At 35.1% G+C, this 13,206-nt stretch overlaps 1 protein-coding gene across 4 annotated transcripts in view; it reads right to left on the bottom strand.

Moving 5' to 3' along the window:
* The window catches only part of ARHGAP15 (Rho GTPase activating protein 15), a 621,973-nt gene that overhangs the window by 536,490 nt on the left and 72,277 nt on the right, over positions 1-13,206 (bottom strand). For all 4 annotated transcript variants that reach the window (XM_054699701.1, XM_054699703.1, XM_054699704.1 and 1 more), the window contains one exon: positions 1,297-1,365. In XM_054699701.1, coding sequence (XP_054555676.1) covers positions 1,297-1,365 — 69 coding nt within the window. The remainder of the gene's footprint in view (positions 1-1,296; positions 1,366-13,206) is intronic.

Below are 13,206 nucleotides of genomic sequence, written 5' to 3'. Positions count from 1 at the left end.
CGCTGGGTTGCGAAGGTGCCCGCAGCCTCTGCAGCGCTGGTTCGATCCCCGGCTGCTCCCCGGCCACCGGAGGAGGGTCCCACATGGCGAGCAGACCTCTCCTTTCGCTCGCTGCTCCCCTCAGCAGTGTACTTCAGTCCTTCTGCCTGCTCTGCTCCCTGCTCTTCCCCGCTCTAGCTCTGGTGAATTCTCTCACCCTCCCGCGCTTCTGACTGTATCCAGCGCTTTATAAATGAATAAATAAATAAATCTTTAAAAAAAAAAAGAGATAAAGGAGGGGGAGAAACTAGGGACAGTAAAAGTAGACAATATTTTAAAGACATTTGTGTTGTAAAGCAAAGCAGAGTCAGTCAATAATAGCTGGACTGGTGATCTAGAACACACGAAGCAAAAGAAAATGAGAGAACTGAATCAAGAAAAGAAACTATCTTTGTGTTGAGGATAAGAAAGCCCAAAGAAAATAGACATAAAGTAGTAGGAAACAAATAGGAATAAAGTCATCCCTGTGCTTTATCCTGTAAGGAATGTGATTGAAAACATATTTACCAATGTGAAATATAGCAGGAGGGAGAAGCAAGAGAAAACTGGTTATATTTGCCAAAAGAGGGTCATCAGCAGAAAAAAGTATTATCATATATCAGTGTTTTTAAGAAATCTCTACCATTTTCTTCATTCACATTATTTACAATGTTTCAGGTATTCTTCCTAGTCATTAGAACCATAAATAAAAATGGAGGGAAAAACCTCCCTATGGTCATATGAATTTAGAATCTATTGATAAAGGGCTGGCTTTTCATTGTCAACATTTGCAATAGGCTCCCAGTGATTCCTACTTCCTCTTAGTATGGCCTTATTTAATCCCTTCTTCAGTTTAACTTCCTCTGACCAAGAGACCATGGCAAATTTGAAGGGATATCACTTCTAAGATTATGTTGCAAGTGATTTCAACTTCTGTCTTACAGGAGACTCTTTAACCTTCTCAACTTGCATGCTTTTGAGGAGCAAGCATTTGTGTTGGAGTAGCCCATGTGGAAAGGAGCTAGGAACAGTGTCTGGAAACAGGAACTGAACCCAACAAACATGCAGATCCTTCTCAGTCAAGCTTTCATATATGACCCCAATTCTGGCTTAAACCTTGATTGCAATGGTAGACTCTGAGTTAGAGGACTCTGTTGGATTATGTTTGACTGCCCGACCTACAGAAACATAATATCATTTAATGTGTTCTTTTCTAGTTTGTTGAGTTTTGGGAGAATTTACTTTATAGTATAGTACTGGAATGAAATGATCACTTACCAATTGTTCCAGTGGAGTGATGATATCTTTCAGAACATGCTGTGAATGATTCCTTCTATGCCGAGATATCTGAAAAAATAAAAGTAAAATAACCATATTAAGAATCATTCAAGAAGGTGAATAGGCAGAAATAAAATCAGAAGGAATTGCTTTGGACCTGGATGAATTTGAATAAAATGTATTTTCAAACTTAGCAGACTTCAACAATATCTCATAATTCATATAGTCCTCTTATTGTTTAGTCTTGGCACCCCTCCATTTAAGTGGTAGGGTCTATGTACTTCCATTTTGAACCTGGGCATATCCTTATACTTGCTTCCACCAAAATGTATGGCAGAAGGGACACCATCTGACTTAAGAGAATCAGAGCATTAGTACATCTCCCCTGTTCTTTTAGAGTCCTCACATTTGTAAAATGCTCACCATGTTGTGATTAAGTCCAAGTCAACACACTCAAAATAACCACAGTGAGAAGCTTCATAGGTTTTCTTTCAGACAGACTAGCTGAGCTGTCAGCAGACAAACAGTATTAACCACCAATCTTAAGAATCAAAATATTGGGCCTCCGTGGTAGCACAAAGGGTTGAGCATAGCACTGAAGCTATCTGCAGCCTCTGCAGCATGAATGTGGTACCCGGCCAGCCAGGGAGATATCCATATGGCATAGCAGACCTCTCTTTGCTTGCCCACTGCTCCTCTCAGCAGTGTATTTCAATCAGTCTGCTAGTTCTGCTCCCTACTCTGTCTCTGGTGCATCCTCTCACCCCGCACCCCTCTGGCCTGTACTCCAGTTCTTGCATGCATAAATAAATAAATCTTTAAAAAAAGAATGATTAAAAAAAGAATTAAAATATCTACTAATCACACCCTCTCCCAATTATTGAGTACATCATGGTCCTGCACCAGAGGTCTCAAACATTTTGCAGTAGAGACAAGCTGTTCCCACTTGGCTTTGTCTGAAATTTTTTCCAGATTATATATGCATAAAAGAATACTTGTTTAATTATCTGTACTTAAGGTGATTTGCAATATTATAATAGTGACTGGAACAAAATATTTAATATTGAAACACAAATGTATATGCTATAACTTGAGTTCAACTTTTTCAAAGTAACTTTTATTGATTTTCATGTCTTCTATTATTCATAAGTATTTAAATATACAATAATCATATGACAAGTGATTTTAGAACAAATTTCTTTAAATGTCTCATTATTCTTTCTTCTAAAGAAGCATTATTGACAAATGCTATAATAAAATAAAAAAGGAACTAATAATTAAATTTCACATTATTTGATAAATTGAAGCTCATAAATAATGCTATTTCATTAAATTGAGATTTTCCAGTATTTTATATGAAGGACCCAGAGAGATGGGGAGGGATGATCAGGAAAGGGGGAGAGAGACAGAGAGAGAGAGAGAGAGAGAGAAAGAGAGAGAGAGAGAGAGGTGAACAATTAAACAAAATAGGTCTTAGTACTATGTCTAGTAAAGAACTTTGGGTGCCTTTGGTTCTGATTACTGACGCATGTAACTGACTAAAGGAATTAGGATCAGTGCCTCCTAAATTTGAGGAAATTGAATTACCAGAGAAAACCAGAATGATGTGCTAAAAATTTGATGATTCCATATGACCCTTGATCTCCATATTTGCACCATAAAAACTGAATTATAAATGCAGTATATCCTCCAAGGAGGACATTCCCTCAATGTCCACTTCAGATGTGGCCTATGGAGGATAAAGCAGAAAGGAGAGCCTGCCAGAAGTAGAAACAGAAGTCCCGAAAAACAATGAACATGGGAAATTCTCCCAGGACGAAGGAGCAAAAAAGCGAGAAACTGTCTCTCCACTGTCAGGGCAGAGCTCTTACAGGACTTATCCAGCAGGATTTAATGGCAACTTTATTCCAGTGATGACTGACTGTTTACCATTCTTTCCATTACAGGGTCTGTGGTTTGTTCGTTTTTCCAGTTATTAAGTCCTTGCTCTAGCATGACCTATTTCACGTGATGGCAGATAGCGTGTATTTCAAATTGTAAACATTTAACTCCCCTGTAAAGAAACTGAGTCTAATCAGGCAGCTATATTTCACCAGATCCTCCAGAATTGGAGCTTCATAGAGTCACTGAATGAAACTTTGAGGGCCTCCTTTGGGGATGGGATGGATATTTTTCTAACCACTACATGACAAGTATAAAACTAGTATGTATAGGGGAGGGAGAACTATGGCGGAGACGTATGGTTGATCACCAAAATTCTGTTCTCTCTCCCTTGACACACATCTACAGAACTTTTCTCAGGCTTCCATGTAGTTAGGAGAGACCATGTGATTCATTTAAACCAATGGAATGTGAGCAGAAACAAGGAGAACTGCTCCCTGACCAAAGCTGTTATGCATCCCGTTGGTGCTTCTCCTCCACACTCCATAGTCCCCCCTACATTCCTGGGAGTACACGTGGAGGGAGCCCTACAGGAGGATGGAGGTGAAAAGTGGAAGAATTTGGACCTTAAAATACCAAGAGGAGAAAAGCCAGTTATAGACCAGGAAAACCCACTTCATTTTATTTAGGATATTTTTGTTGTTGTTGGATCAATTTTATACTTGCAGAGAACACAGAAAATTTCTGTAGAAAATCTCACTGTTAAGTAGTGATAAGTTAACCTAAGTATAAATAATATAATTAAATAGTAATATGTTGTATCAAATATGGAAAACCCCACAAATGTAGTATGTGGATGACTAAAGTTTGGGAAACAAATTTTAATGGGAAGAAATTGAAATAGAAATAGGAATTGGCTTCATGATATAAACAAGAATTCAAATAGAGAAGTGATATAATAATAATACTATCTAACACTTACTAGCAATTAACACTATTTGCCAGGCACTGTTGCAAGAGTTTTACATATATAAACATTTAATCCTTACCCACACCTTAGAGGTTAGCAGTTACCCCCTTTATATAAATGTAGAAACACGACATAGATTATGTAATTTTGAAAACTGACAGTCAGAAAAAGGCAGATAGGGCATTTTAACCCAGCTCTAAGTCAGCCAATAATGCACTCATTGCTTCTCTATCCATATAAATTATATGCAATAAGGCAGTAACTAAATTCTTGGAAAATTACAGTTTAGATCCCTTGTCTACGTAAGGCGATGTTTTCAAGGTAGAAATTTGAAGTCAAACTTGCAAATGTATATATGTTTACACAGGAAGAGAGAAATCAAGCTTCATATCTGTTATGAATCTTCTTAATATTCCTTAGGAAAAGTAATATTGCTGATCATTTCTAAAATCAATAAGCTAGTCAATTTATCATTTCCAACTGAGTTATAAAAATATAGGAAAAAGGGAACATTCATCACTTGTCTTTTACTTTTAATGCTCTTCTCAGTAAAGTATTAGGCACAGAAATATGTTTTCACCCCAAATCAGAATATGCTGACTGAGACTTATGATTTAGGAAATCCTAGATCCAAAATTGTTCAATTGTTTTGTATGGATATCAAGGAAAGTCAGGATATTTCAAAAGAGTCACTTTTGTGTGATATACTTCATTGAAATCATAAAGAAAATTTGAGGTTAATCAAAATGTTTAAAGGGAAAAAAGACCATTCTAAGCCATTAAACAGAAACTCAGACCAATGTAACAGAATTGGAAGTCCAGAAATTAAACCACACATATATGGTCAACAATTCTATGAAAAAGGTGCAGAGAATATACACTGGATCAAGGACAGTCTCTTCAACAAATACTGTGGGAAAACAGGACTGCCACATACTCAAGAATGAAATTAGACTATTATCTCACACCATATGCAAAAATTAACTCAAAGTGGATAAAAGACTTGGATGTTATACCTGAAACCACAAAATATATAGATGAAAACAGGTAAAACATTACATGACATAAATTTCAGAAATACTTTGAGAATTCATCTCCAGAAGCATAGAACACAAAGGAGAATATAAACAATTGGAATTACATCAAACCAAAAAGCTTTTGTATAGCAAAAGGGACAGTAACCAAAATGAAGAGACACCCTAGTGAATGGGAGAATATATTAGCACACCATACATCTGATAAGAGACTGAAAATGAAGATCTATAAAGAACTCACACAACTTAACAAAAAGAAAACAAACAACCCAATGAAAAATGGGCAAAAAAGCTAAATAGGCACTTCTCCAAAGACAGGTATATGAAAAAAGTTCATGACACCTTATCAGGGAAATGCAAATCAAAACCACAATGAGATACCACCTCACATCTATGAGAATGGGCCATATTAAAAACAAAACAAACAAACAAACAAAAAAACCCAGAAACAATAAAAAAAAGAAACTCTCTTACACAACTGCAGGGACTGTAGCTGATCCAGCCACTAAGGAAAGCTGGGTGGAGATTCCTTAAAACAATGGATTTGCCATATGACCCAACTATTCCACTTCTAGGAATCTGCCCAAAGAACATAAAAACACTAATTCAAAAGGAAATCTGCACTCCTATGTTTAATGCAGCACTATTTACAACAGCCAAGTTATGGAAACAACCTCAATGCCCCCAAACAGATGAATGGATCAGGAAGTGGTCTATATACACAAATGAATACCTCAGCATTCAAAAAAGATAAACTCATGACATTTGAGGCAACATGGATGGAACTGGAAGGGATTGTGCTAAGCAAGATAAATCAGAAGGAAAAAAAGAAATATTGCATGGTGTCACTTACATGTGGAATATAGAGAAGCCAAACAAAGGGTCAACAATAAATTTTGAAATTTGATCATAGGTCTGAGGCATTCAGGAGGGGAAGGGGAAAATAAAAACAGGGGAATAGAAAGAGCACAAGGATCCATGGTGATGGATTAGGGTGCTTCATTGGTGGGAGAACTATGTGAGGGAGTGATCACACCTGAGGGGGTAAATTATTTACTGTCAAAAAATTAACAATGTAAAAAAATCCATAATAAAAATAATAAACAGAATTACATTGACATAAAAAATCTTATAGTATGCACATAATTATTAAGTTTATTAGTATTATCTGATAATATTTTTAATTATTATGAGATTTTTTTTCTTGAGAAATAATCCCACTTAAAATATTAGATGCCCTTAGATGCCCTTATACATCATTAATTTTATTCAGTAAAAATTTCATGTTATGTACACTCATAGACCAGAAAATTCAAAGAGAAGATGTTCAGAATATACTTTATTCAAAATATACTTGGCATATCAAATATTTAACTTAGCATTGCAAAGAGAGTAGTTCAGTTTGAATAATTCTAATTTTTTTGTCAAGAATTTCAGAGCTTTTAAATATACCTGATATCAAATACCTACTTCTTGTTCACCAAATTATTCCTGGATAAAGTTCATATTCTGGCAACGATGAGCTCTGTTGTTTGATCATAGATCTTTTTCACTTTTGCAGGAATTATTAATTAATCTTTACATTTGGAAAATCTGAACCACAGTAATAATATTAGCTGTAACTTGATACATCTTTAATACATTGTATTCTTTGTGAATTACACAAACATTTCTTTTGAGGAAGATTTCAAATATGGTTTTTATGTGTCTACTTTCTGTTTTCTTTTCCAAATGTACTGAAATAGTATACAGATCCTCCCTCTAAACATAAGTGGATATATATATATATATATATACACCACATATTTAAGTGTTCACAGCCTGATTATTTTAAATGATTTCAACATTTTTTTTTGTAATTCCTATTGGAGCATTTTATGAATTGGTACTTCTCAATTTACTTCCAATATTTTAGCAAAACCAGGCCTTGACAATTCAAGTTTCTCTAACCTATCTAAGAATTTTACTTAACAGTTTCTTTCTAAGTGACATGCTTATGGATTAAATGGTTTTTCTATCACAGTATTCTGCATTTTAAGCAACTGAGCTTGTATAATAAATACCCAAGATGAAGGCAACCCTTCCTCTGAGGAAGAAAAAAATCTCATATTTTTTCAGTAATTCCACCTTCCAATTAATTCATAATCATTAATAAATAGGAATGATTTATAGCTATCATTGAAAAAAACTAGAAATACAGATGCCTTCTGACTTCAGTTCTTTTAAATTCAATATTAACGTTTCATAGATTTTTAAATCAAATCTATGCATCTCCCTATCTTTATTACCACCTCCATTCTTCTTGGTTCTATTCCTTCTTTGCCTGACCCCAGGTTCCTTAGCTGTCTAATTGTAAAAAGCAAAGTGGAAAACAACAGGATTTAGGATGTGCAATACATAATTTCCTTAAAAATTCCTCTTTGTTCTTTGATCATATATCATTAAGTTTTCCAGATTATCTTTTCCTTCAAAAAGAGGAATTTTAAAAGTTGCTTTTTCAAAGTGTCTTTATTTTTTCTTCCATTCAGTTTTCATTTTTATCTATTTAAAGAATATGAAACTGATGTATTATAAACTGCAAAAATAACAGAATTTGGGCATATTATTTTCCTTGTGTAGGAGAGTCTACTATGAAAGTTATACATAAACATGAAACATTCCACATAGCTCTGATTTTAAATAGATTACCATTTTTGATGAAAGTTTATATCTTGTGGCCTAGAATTGAAATAAAATCACTTGAATAAAAGCATTAGTTTGTTCCAACATTTTCACAGACATGTACATTTTCTGAGGCATATTCCCATTAGCAACCTCCCTGGATACTTGGATGAAAAACAGAAATAAATCTGTAGTTAACTTTAGTTTTTATCTTCTTGCTTTCTCCAAAGATTTTTTGGTATATACCAATTCTTACGTTGAAATGTTCAATTGTTTTGCCACATTCCTTTTCTTAAATCTATTATAAACAGATATTAAAGAAAAGTAGTGAAGCTTTTTTTTTAATACAGAGATGTAGTGAATTCTGTACTCACAATTTGTTATTTAGAAATCATAAGCATGAACTTAAGTAATGGCTGCATATTTTTTAATCATGTGTACATGATAAGTAACTGCTTTTTAGGGGGAAACAAAAGAAAGTAAAGATATGAGTATATAATCTTACCATGCATTTAATGTTCTAGTTTTACCTGCTTGAAAATACATCTAAAATACATTAATGTCTCATAACTATTCAACTTCTAGCTAAATGTATCTTTCATTGTCCTAATGGGAGATAATGATGTAAACTATAGGAAAAAAACCAAATTATTGTGTTTTACTATTATTAATGTACCCCAATTATGTTTGTGTTAATATTTGTGTTCTCCTTCTCCCTCTGTCCACAATGACATTCAATTACCATTGTTGGCCTCATAAGCAAATGTCCCCTTTTTGTCTTTGGCTCTACCCCAAGCCTTTTTTAGGTTATATATTGTCAGTCAGAAAGACACGCATTCTTATTTCTTTTATCTCCTGCAGAAAATTAAAGGAGAATAGTAAAATGACATACTGAAGCTTAACATTTTTGTTCATTGAATAATTTTTGGGTTACCTCCCATGCTCACTTTCAAACCTTGCATAAATATAGTTGAGTTAACTTCATCTTTAACCATAGTTTCCTATCTTCCATATAGCCAAAGGGAAGTACTCGTGGGAGAGATTATAACTCCTTAATATTTCCCCTTGATTTATTTAGTTTCAATCACAGGTGTTCCTCCAAGAAGAAAATCAATCTGCCTCACAATTTGCAATTTAAAGTTAAACATTGTTATGAACAACCTAACAAAGATTTGGTCAGCAAAGGACATATACAAGACTGTGGTCCCCAGGAAACTCCCTGGTGGCCAAAGGGGTTAAGATGCAACCTTAACCCAAAGGGGTTAAGATGCAACCTTAGAGCAATAGCCACTGAAGCACAAGTTCGATCCCCGGCCACGGAGGTGAAACACATGGCGCAGCAGACCTCTCCTGACTCGCCTGCTGCTCCCCAGTATATTTCATTCAGTCTGACTGTTCTGTTCCCCACTCTGTCTCTGGTGAATCCTCTCACCCCCTGGACCTCTGGCCTGTACCCCAGTTCTTGTATAAATAAAAAAATTAAAAATCTTTAAAAAAGAAAAAGACTATGGTCCCACTTGGAGCCTAGGTGTGTAGTAGACTATACCCTCTAGGTTTGGATAAGCATACTCGATGTTATTTGCATAATGACAAAATACCTCACAAATGTATTCCCATCATTAAGGAACTCATTACTGTGTATTTAGTGTATATATTTCCTTGTTTATTACTAAATTCCATTTCCTTTAGTTCTTTCATTTCTTTTTGCATGCTTTCAGTAGAATGTCCCTCTCCAAGAATTTTCTCAGACTGAGATGTATTATTCATATGGAATTTGGATACATCACAATTTCAGCCTTTAAACATGCTCTTAAGATAAAAACTACCAGAATCAAAACCACAGAGATAACTGGGTAATGAAATTTTCTAGATTTGTCTTATGGAAACTGTAGTTTTATGTTGCCTTACTTTTTAGTTTACCTTGTTTATATTTGCTATATATTTTAGTTTACCTGTTTATATTTGCTATGAATTTCTCAGTTTTTTAATGAGATACTTATGAGATAAAATAAACATTTTATTCCACTCATGAAACTATGTATATTTTTGTTAATTTAACATTTTTATTGAGATAACATTGGTTCACAGCATTGTATACGATTCAGAGATGTAGGATCACACCTCTTCAAATGCATGTTACCATTCCACAGTGACCACCAAAGCAATAATCCTCTGTCCTAGACATTGGGCCTCCCCATACTTTACTCTCTACATACCCCTCCCCATCTTGCAGCCTCCATTCTACAGTGTTATTCCTAAGGTATAGTTTTGTCTAAAACTTTGTTTCTCCATATTCTACTTATAAGTAAAACCATCCTGGTATCTTTCTCTTTCTGACATATTTTATTTAGCACAATTCCCTTTAATAAAATCCATGGTTTTGTAAATGGCAACAGTTCCTCTGATTTTACAGCTGAGTAGTGTTCCATTATATGTGTATGCATAAATGTGTGTATACATATGTGAATGTCTATATCTATATGTGTGTGCATATATACATATATATATCATATCTTCTAAATCTACTAATCAATCTAAGTATTTTTGGGCACTTAGATTGTTTCCATAACATGGCTATTTAAACAAAGCTGAAATAAGCACAGGGGTGTGTATATTTGCGCTGTCTTTTTTATTTCTATTTCATCTATTTCTACTCTATTATTATTTCCTTCCTTCTACTGTCATTTGGCTTCTTCCCTTCTTTTTCTAGTTATTTAAGGTATAAGGTTAAATTATTTTTTGAACTCGTTCTTGTTTCTTTACATGGACCATTGTTTGCTATATATTTCCCTCTTAGCACTGCTTTTATTAATAGTTTCTGATAGGTTGTGCCTTAATTTAATTTGTCTCCAGGTACTCTTTTTTTTAAAGATTTATTTATTTATTTATTTATTTATTTATACAAGCACTGGGTATAGTCAGAAGCGCAGGAGGGTGAGAGAATTCAACAGAGCCAGAGTGGGCAGCAGAACAGGCAGACGATGAAATACACTGCTGAGGGGAGCAGCAGGCACGGCAGGCGAGGTCTGCAGCGCCATGTGGGACCCTCGCTGGCGACCAGGGATTGAACCAGTGCTGCAGAGGCTGTGGGCAGCTTTGCAGCCCAGTGCTCAACCACTGAGCCACCAGGCGAGGCCCAGTCTCCAGGTGCTTTTTAATTTCTTCACTAATCCAGTTGTTATTCAGTACCATTTTGCTTAGTCTCCACATATTAGAGGTTTTTCTGGCTTTCCTTTTATGGTTGATTTCTAGTATGATACCACTGTGATCGGAGAAGATACATGATATGATTTTAATTTTCATGAATTTATGACACCTCTTTTGTGAACCAATACACAGTCTATCCTGGAGAATATTCTGTGTGAACTTGAGAAAAACACGTATTCACTTTTTTGGAAGGGCTGGGGGGGACAGTGATCTATAAATGTCTATTAAGTCCATATCCTCTAATTCCTCATTTAAGACTTTTGTGTCCCTATGATTTTCTGTTTATCTTTCCATTGGTAAAAGAGGGATGTTCAAGTCTCCTATCACTGTTGTTAGTTGTCTATGTGTGATTTCAGATTTATTACAGTAGCCTTCCATGTTTTGTTTTTCCATTATTTGGTACATTTATACTGATGATTGTTATATCTTCCTGATATAACATTAATCATTATGTAATGTCCATCTCTGTCTTTTACTCCCTTTCTTATCTGGAAGTCTATATTATCTGACCTATGTATGACTGTGCCTGTGTTTATTTTGCACCCCATCTGTTTGTAGGATTATTTCCTAACTATTTACTTTGAGTTTGTTTATTCTGGAACTTGATGTGTCTCCTGGAGACAATAGGAAATTGGGTTTTGTTTTCTGATCCAAAAAGTGACTCTGCATTTTGATTGTTGAGTATACCAACCTTTAGGGTGATTATTGATATATGAAGATTTGCTACTCTCATTTTGTCAATACTTTTCTAATTCTGTCTATATCCTTGTTCAGTTTGTTGTGGATTTTCTTCTGTAAATTAGAAAGGAGAGGATCTTTTAACATTTCTTATAGAAGTGATCTGTTATATAACTGGCAATCTCCTTCCACTTCTATTTGCCTTTATTTTCTTGAAAGTCCTTTATTTCTCCCTCATATCTAAAGGAAACTCTTGCAGGATATAGTATTTTGGGCTGGCAATTTTTTATCTTTAAGTGTCTTTGAATACATCATTCCATCCTCTCCTTGCCTGTAGTGTTTCCTCAGACAAGTGTGATGTAAGCTTGATTGAAGTTCCTTTTGAGATTACCTGCTTTTCCCTAAAGTCTCTTCCATATTTTCTTTGTCTGGAACTCTTGGCAGTCTCATGACTACACGTCTTGCTGTAGGTCTCACAGTATTTAGAAAACCAAGTTTTCTTTTAGCTTCATCTCCCAGATTTGAGACATTTCCCTTCATTATTTCCTTGAATAAGTTCTCATTTTCCTTCTCTCTTTTCCTCTTATTTAATACCCATCATCTTTATTTAGCCTTTCCTAATGGAGCTGGACAGTTCTCAAAATGCTAATTTTTGCCTTTTTTATTTTTCTTTCTTCTCTTTCATCTTCTTCTCTGGGCCTTTTCTGTGTTATAGTCTTCAAAATCACTGATTTGATCCTCCATTTCGTCTATTCTGCTTCCTGGTATTTCTATAGAATTTTATCTCCTCTCTTGATCTTTTTATATCATGCAACTCCATCATTTTCTTATTTAAAACATCAACTTTTATTTTCTGCTCATTAATTTTATTTCTCATAACATTTATTTATTTTTCTGTATTTTGTTATAGCTCTCTGATTAGTTTTTCAGAGTTCTCTTTTATCACTTTGACTTATATTTCTGCATTTTTTTTCCACTTTGGATTTCTTTATGAAGGCAATTTTGAACTCTCTATATGATAGGTAGATAAAAATCTTTCATATCTTTGTGTTTGGATTCTGGAGATTTGTTCTCTCCTTGTGATGATATACTTTCTTAAGAGCTCAAGTTGCCATGGGTTGTGTTTTTTTGTCCGCCCATTTTGGTATAGATTATGCTATTTTTTAGATCTGTAGTAGTAACTTCAAGAGTGAAACTCTTGGTTTTATATGATTTTAGATGTTTTTCCTTTCTGGACTACTGCATGTCTAGAGATCTGTTGCCCCCAAATAAGGGAGTTTAGAAGGTTCTATAGGGCTCAAGTCACTTTTTTAAGTGCTTTGGTGGTATCTGGTCACCAAAAATAGCCTGCCTCGGGGCCTCCCCGGTGGTGCAGCGGTTGAGTGCTGGGTTGCGAAGCTGCCCGCAGCCTCTGCAGCACAGTTTCAATCCCTGGCTGCTCCCTGGCCACCAGAGGAGGGTCTCACATGGCGCGCAGAC

Source organism: Talpa occidentalis, unplaced genomic scaffold (genome assembly GCF_014898055.3).
Source record: "Talpa occidentalis isolate TD23 unplaced genomic scaffold, MPIMG_talOcc4v2.1 talOcc4.3, whole genome shotgun sequence".
Lineage (NCBI taxonomy): Eukaryota > Metazoa > Chordata > Mammalia > Eulipotyphla > Talpidae > Talpa > Talpa occidentalis.
This window is presented reverse-complemented; position numbering and strand designations above follow the sequence as displayed.